This window comes from Cyprinodon variegatus, unplaced genomic scaffold (assembly GCF_000732505.1).
Source record: "Cyprinodon variegatus isolate N-32 unplaced genomic scaffold, C_variegatus-1.0 Scaffold862, whole genome shotgun sequence".
Classification (NCBI taxonomy): Eukaryota; Metazoa; Chordata; class Actinopteri; order Cyprinodontiformes; family Cyprinodontidae; genus Cyprinodon; species Cyprinodon variegatus.
In genome coordinates this window covers 299,006-305,905 of record NW_015151315.1, presented here as the reverse complement: position 1 = coordinate 305,905, position 6,900 = coordinate 299,006, and the positions used below count along the sequence as shown (strand labels likewise).

Here is a 6,900-nt window from a genome sequence, read left to right as displayed (position 1 = left end):
GGTAATATGACTTTATTTCTATAATGTTGCGACTTTATTCTAACAATTTTGAGACTTTATTCTCGTAATATGACTTTATTTCTATAATGTTGCGACTTTATTCTAATAATTTTGAGACTTTATTCTCGTAATATGACTTTATTCTTATAATGTTGCAATTTTATTCTCAAAATATGAGTTTATTCTAACAATTGAGACTTTATTCTCGTAATGACTTTATTCCTATAATATTGCGACTTTATTCTAATAATTTTGAGACTTTATTCTCGTAATATGACTTTATTCTTATAATGTTGCAATTTTATTCTCAATATATTAATTCTAATAATGTAATATTACCTTATTCTTATGTTATGACTTTATTTTCCTATTTTAAAAAATCCTCTAGCCTGGCCCCAACACTCCATTGGTATGTTTGGAGTCGCAGGCAGTAAAGTTTCAGGACCCCTAATTCGGACAGCGCTCTGCTGCCAGTTACCATCAGGCTCACTAAAACGCCCCCTAGTGGTTAAAGAATTCCTCCCAGATAAATCTGGACTCTTCCAGACCAGAGCTGCCTTCTAGCTTTAGATGAACCACTGGAAACAAAAAGCAAAGCAAACACGGTCCGTTATCTCATCTTTAATAACACATTCATATCTATGCTCTGTTTGTTTACAAGGAATTAAAACAAGTGTTGATGAGAAATAAAGAAATCAGGCAGGCAGAGGGTGAAAGTCCATAAACTGTGAAGAGCAAAAAAAGAACTGCTATAGGTGTAGATTTGATTGCAACAAATCAGATCCTTTTAAATCTAATAGTGATGAGTGAAGATGAATCCGACAAATGGTTAGTGAAACAGGATCTCCCTCCTTTCACCAGCATCAACACTGTCAGCTTAGAAAACAGGTCCTTTTGCTTCTTCAAAGGAAAACACATCATAGATGGTGAAAAAGGTCCTTGCAGGGGCGCTGAAACTTTTCAGAGGGAAAGAAAATGCTAAACGCACCCAAACATAAGAGATACAATCTGATGTCAGAAAAAGGAGAGAAAAAGAGGAGAAACCAAAATAAAAACAGGGGAAAAAAAAAAAAATCATATTTTAAAGTTACAAACAAGACAGTTCATAGAAATAATTCAAATAGATGCACAAATGGATAAAGAAATCTAACATATGTTGGGTTGGTGACGACAAATAAGCTCTAGAGTTTCCTTCCAAATCAACTGAGTGGGAATAAATTTATCTTTGGAAGAAGTAGAGGTTTCTTTCCTTGAATAGACTATCCACTACAGTATATGGAGAAGCCACTACCCAGTTATTTATCCATCTAGATTTATTTTCTAGGGGTGTCATTTTCAAATCATTTCCCCCCCAACAGATGATACCTACTTTTTTCCCCAAAGAGGTAGATTAAGAAAATAATTACAAGTTTTCCGGCGTCGTTCCGGAGACGAATCGCAGAGGAGACGTGAGGAGCGCTCCTCGTTTATAATCCCGCCTGATTAGCAGTCAGCCGACGAATTACAAACGAGAGTAGTCAACGCTTGGCTGTGATTGGTCGACGCTTGTCCAGCTGGGTTCTGCGCCCCCCTCCCGCCCCAGAATGTGGCATTCTGGACTTCTTTTTGTGCACGTCTCTTTAATTCTGTCTTTTTTCGGTTTTCCAGTTGAGCTCGACTGGGAAACAAAAATCAAAGTGTGAAAAATGTACTTGTGCTATAAAACACTGAGTCCTGGTCTCTGCACGCGTCCAGCTGTCTGACTGCTGAAAAGCAGCAATCTTCCAGCAGAGCTCGGGTATTTGTTGAGGTAGCATTGCTGGTTATGTGTTTAGAGGGTGTTAAGTTAGTTCCGGGTTTAAACTGGGAGCCCCTTTTCTCGGCTGAGGGGCCGCGTTCTGGTGCCGGGACTCTGCACCACGTTGGAGTTTGTCAGTTCCAGACGGTTGAGTCGCAGCTCAGCTCCGTAAAGTTTTAACAACAAACCAGAAGTTTCCAGGTCTGACGTTCCAAGGTTCTACTCTTAAAGGAAATTTATTTATATTTTTTTTATCCATTTTTGGTTTTTGATACTTTTTTTTTTTTTTTTTTTCTATTTTGCCAATTTATTAGGTACTTTCTATCACTGCTGATCAAAGCTCACATCAATGTGCCGCCGTCAAACTGAACGGCTTCAAGGTGGATTTCTACAGTGAGGTGATGGCTAGTGAGTCATGGTGACCCCTGGTGAAAAGGGTTGCCACCTGATGCACTGATGAACTCACGGCTGACGCTTTCTGTTTGGAACTTTGCCAGATGAACATCCGTTCACCGGTTTGGAGACGAGGATAAATCCACGCCGTCGGATGCTTTGATGTTTCTGAACTACACTACGGAAAACAAAATATAAAGAAGCAGATTTTCCTTCAAATTACTGCATTTTCATTTGATTTGTGCAAGTAAGACAATTTGCCCTCAAAATAATAATGTTTTACATTTAAAATAACAAAAAAACGTCAACTCTGAACTTTTTTTTTTTCTTTTTAAAGGTGCATAATATCCAGTTATCTTAAGGGTAAAAATACTTGTTCAATTGACAAATCCTTTCATTTAAAGGCTCAAATTAAGAGCATCCATGTTTAAAGAAAACAAAAATACAAAGAACAAAGTTGTTCCTAAAACATAAATTGGAACTATGGCTCTTAAACTGAGCTACGAGAACTACTGCTGGTCCTCTGAATAGGGAGCGGTTTGAATTATCTCTTTATTAATTGCAAAATAAACATGAGACTACAAAATAATGAAAAAACTAAGCATACATTTCCTTTAAATAAGTCTAATTGTCCTTAATTTGAGTTTAAAGATCAGATCAAATCAGTTGGAGGATTTCTGCCCTGAAACTAAGAAAATCAGATCATATGCACCTGAAATACAGCTGATGTTTCAACTCATTTCAAATCTAAATATTATTATTTTATTGGCTGATTGTCTTACCAAGGAAAAAGATTTCAGTTTTTAACAAACAGACTGATGTGAATGCTGCTGGTTCGTTATGCTTCATTCAGTCTGATGCAGAAAGTTCATCAGATCAGATGCTTTAAAATAAGGTTTTAAGGAGTAGAAACTGCAGAACGGATCAGCAGTGATATAAAGCACCTGAGAATGGAAAAGGGGCTAAACATGCACCATGAACTAAAAGGAGGAATCAAACATTATAGCGAAGAGTTTAACACAGAAAAATGTTCTACATGTTGAGTGTTAGAGCGTGGAGTCAACATCTGAGCTACGTTCAAAGGTGGCGTCACTAAAACTCTCCATTCCCAGCTGGATTCAGCCCAGAAACGGTCCAGAACCGGGCTGCTCCAGGGGCTGAGAGGGAATCAGGACAGTCCTGCTCACTACGGTCTGACCCACAGCATACAGGCTGCAGGTGGAACGGTGCGGTTCGGTCCGATCCGAACAGGCTTTCATGTTAAATAACCTCTCCTGGGTTTTGGACCGGGCCCTCCTGCTTACGGACCGACCTGTTGGTATTTTATCATATTTAGTGGCAGTTTTAATAATTAATGTTTAGTCATATAGAAGCTTGATTACTTTTCAGATTTTTCAAACAGAAAAATTCAACTTTCATTTTATTTTTTTTATTTTTTTATTTTTTATTTTTTTTGGGTGAACTAATTAGGGGGGGAAAAAAAATCGTCTTTTACAGAAGTGAGCAAAACAAATGAAATGGAGACCAGCGCAAGAGAGGGCGAGGGACGCCGACGCTCCTGCCCGCTCCGAACGGTAAATATCATTTAGAAACTTCAGGAAATTCATTATTTTCTTCACTAAAACACAAAGGAGAGGAGAGAGGGAGGAAATGAGCTGGTTTCCTCCCGTCTCTTTCCTTTCGCAGTGAGGGGCGGGTGTTTTTAGTCGTTCTGTTAGTTTGTTGTCCATTAGTGCAACACTACGTCCCTAGATGTTATGTCCAAATAAAGCTTGCTGTTTTGTCTAAACTAAAAAAAAAAAAAACATTGAATCTAACCAATCCCCTGCAGGCTGAGCAATAAATCCTATAAACTGCGTCTCGGCGGCTGTGAACGGAGCTCTATGGTTGGGAAAGACGTGGAAACGACAGCAGCCATGCTGGGCTGTGAGCTTTGGGCCTCTGGGGAAAAATGGAAGCGAAGGCGTGAGCGAACGGGTTTCCTCCTCGTCTTTTGGGGCGGAGGTCGCTGCTGCGAGGACTTTAGTTTGGCGGCGCCCTGCAATGGCCAACGTGTTCTTTCTCTTCAACGCTTTTCCTATTCTATTTTTTTTATTTATTCCTTTTTACTTTTTTTCTCCAAAAATACAAAAGAATTCAGATTTTTTTTTTCTTAACGGTCTGACAGCAGCTTTCCTGCTGTTTTGCTCCCATTTTCCAGAATGTTTCTCCATCTTTGATGAGTCTGCTCGCAGATGGAGGGGCCTTAAGGTTCTGCCTTTTTTTAAACCAACCACATTCCCTGACCACAAAAAAAACAAACAAAAAAAACAACACAAACTTGCAAATGCCTGCTTTTTACAAACACGCCCATTCAGCCAACAGGGAGCATCATGGTCAGTGCACAGGTAATAAATATTCACATTTGGAGACATCAGAGCTGCCTGCAGTGTGACCAGCTGCTGCGCCCTCTAAAACGCCGACAGTTAGGCTCTGGATGGACAACTGCTCAAAGGATGAAGCTCTGGAACGGCTGAGGGAGAAAACAGCTCCTGTTTGGCGCTTCCTGATGATGTCACAACAATAAGGCACCAGAGGCGGGTCCTTCAGGGTTCAGGCAGGCACGCTGACTGATAGCAGAGGCAGGCGGAGGAGACCGCCGTTCCTAAGAGTCAACTAGAAGCTCAGAGTGCTGTGTTTGGTCATCCTTGAGCCTGTTAGGACCCGCCTCTAAAGGTAACACTGCTCCCCATTGGCCAGTTTTCCACTTCAGGCAGTGGCTGATCCAATCACGCTTCAGGGAGACGGATGGCGCGTTTTTTCCCCCACCAGCGTTTTATCTCTGTGCTTAGAACAAAACCGCCTCCGTGTCGTCCCGAATTCATTCATCCACCCCCCCACCCCACCCTAAAAATTAACAATACTAAAAAAAAAAAAAAAAAAAAATCTTAAAAAAATAAAACATATTAAGGACTATTAGCTCTTTTTTTTCTATTTATATAAAACACCAGCAAGCGAAAAAAAAAAAAAAAAAAAGTTAGGAATACTGAGGTAATTTTACCCTGAGGTAGTTTTTTCTTTATCGTTTCTTCTCTGATCTGTTCTAATCTTGGTAAAGCATCCACGCTCCTGCCACTCATTATCATACACAGGCAGGATCTGGAGGCTCCGCCCACAGGCCTTTGGCAGGAACTGGGAGAGGAGACCAGGAAGCTGCTTCCAATCAAGTCAGGCTTTAACTGCTGAGGTGAAGGTGGGAGTTTTGGGATGTTCCAGTGATTTGGGGCCTAGTCCCCGTCAGTAGCTGTGGAAACGGCTCTGGTACCAGAGGGGTCTCCGTTTCAGACGGGGGAGCTCGGCTGCCCGCCGCTGGAAGAACGCAAAGATCAGAGGGTCTCAGACGCGCCTCGCCTGTCTGTCTCTGCAGCAAAACGTCCCACCTGCCACTCAGACGTACGTCCAGATGGGGGCCGGACTAACTCACATATCATATATATATAATATATATAAAATATGTCATTGAAGGTGCGGGTCGCTGGCCAGCGAGCACGGCTGCTGCGCCTGTAAACATGCTTCCTTATATCAGCGTGTAGCTGAGCCGCTGCATTAGAACTGCAGGACCAGCTGCGACGGCCGCCTCCTTACTGTCTCTTGCTGTGTCCTTCCACAAGCGAAGCACGGAGGAGGGTGCCAGGTGCCCCCCTCACCCCTCGTTTAACTGTAGGCTACGTTATGCTACACGGGGGGAAAGGGAAATTGAAAGACAACCCCTCCTTTTTTAGTAAAAAATGTGGTCGGACGCAGCATTTACTAACAATAACATGAAGATGATATATTTACAACCTCATATTTTTCTTCAGAGAGTTGTTTAAAGAGCAGTGTTAGCATCTACGGCCCCCCCTCCTTTAGAGAACCAGGCTTAGAGATGCCTGTGGCTCCTCAGCAGCTTCGCTCCCAGCTCTCCCAGCTCCGCCTCACTGCATTCTTATCAATAATAGCTCTGAATAAAACATTTCTATACATATATCTCTATGTTAAAAAACGCCCTTAAAATATAAGGCTGACTGCAGATGATTGGAGGTGTGCAGAGGAGGAGCGAAGCATGGCCGACCTTTCAGGCAGGTTTCAGGATCCGGTCCACCGGCCACTGAAACCTGCCCGAAGCGTGGCGTCCCGCCGCGGCACGCCAGAACCATGCCGCCTCTCCATCCCTCCTTTTCACCACATCATCCACATTCAGCCTCTCCTCTGGCCTGGCACTGGGTCTTTGTTTTCAAGTTTCTTTCAATCTAAATCCTCTTTATATCAATTTCATCTTTTGATTTTTTCCTAATTTTTCCGGCTTTCTCAGTGGCTGTCAGGCGTAGCGCCACCCTTCTCAATATTTCTCCCTGTCTATTGCTGGGTCCGTGTTTTACTCTTCTGTATCCGTTCGTCCGTCCGTCCGTCTGCACACGTCAGTCAGGTGGGGTGGGAAGAGGCCCTCACTTCCTGCGTGGCTGGTGATCCTGATTCACTCCCGGCGTAGGGCTGCCCATTTCGGTGAAACCCTGGGGGCTGGGGCCGGGGCCCATACCCATCCCACCTTTCTGAGACATTTTGACCTGCGTCAGGATATCACGAATCTTCCTCTGAGCCAGCTGAAGGAGACAAAGAACAGACAGAAAAAAGATTAAAATAAATTGAGGAATCCAGAAAGGTTTAAGGTTATTTTAGGTTATTATCCTTAATTTCATTAAAATGGTGCTCAA

The 6,900-nt window shown here is 42.5% G+C and overlaps 1 protein-coding gene across 1 annotated transcript in view; it reads right to left on the bottom strand.

Moving 5' to 3' along the window:
• Nucleotides 1–4,322: 4,322 nt before the first annotated feature.
• LOC107099354 (insulin-like growth factor 2 mRNA-binding protein 1) overlaps nt 4,323–6,900 on the bottom strand; it is a 60,680-nt gene continuing 58,102 nt past the window's right edge. The window contains exon 14 of the mRNA XM_015397433.1: nt 4,323–6,789. Coding sequence (XP_015252919.1) covers nt 6,634–6,789 — 156 coding nt within the window. The 3' untranslated portion in view covers nt 4,323–6,633. The remainder of the gene's footprint in view (nt 6,790–6,900) is intronic.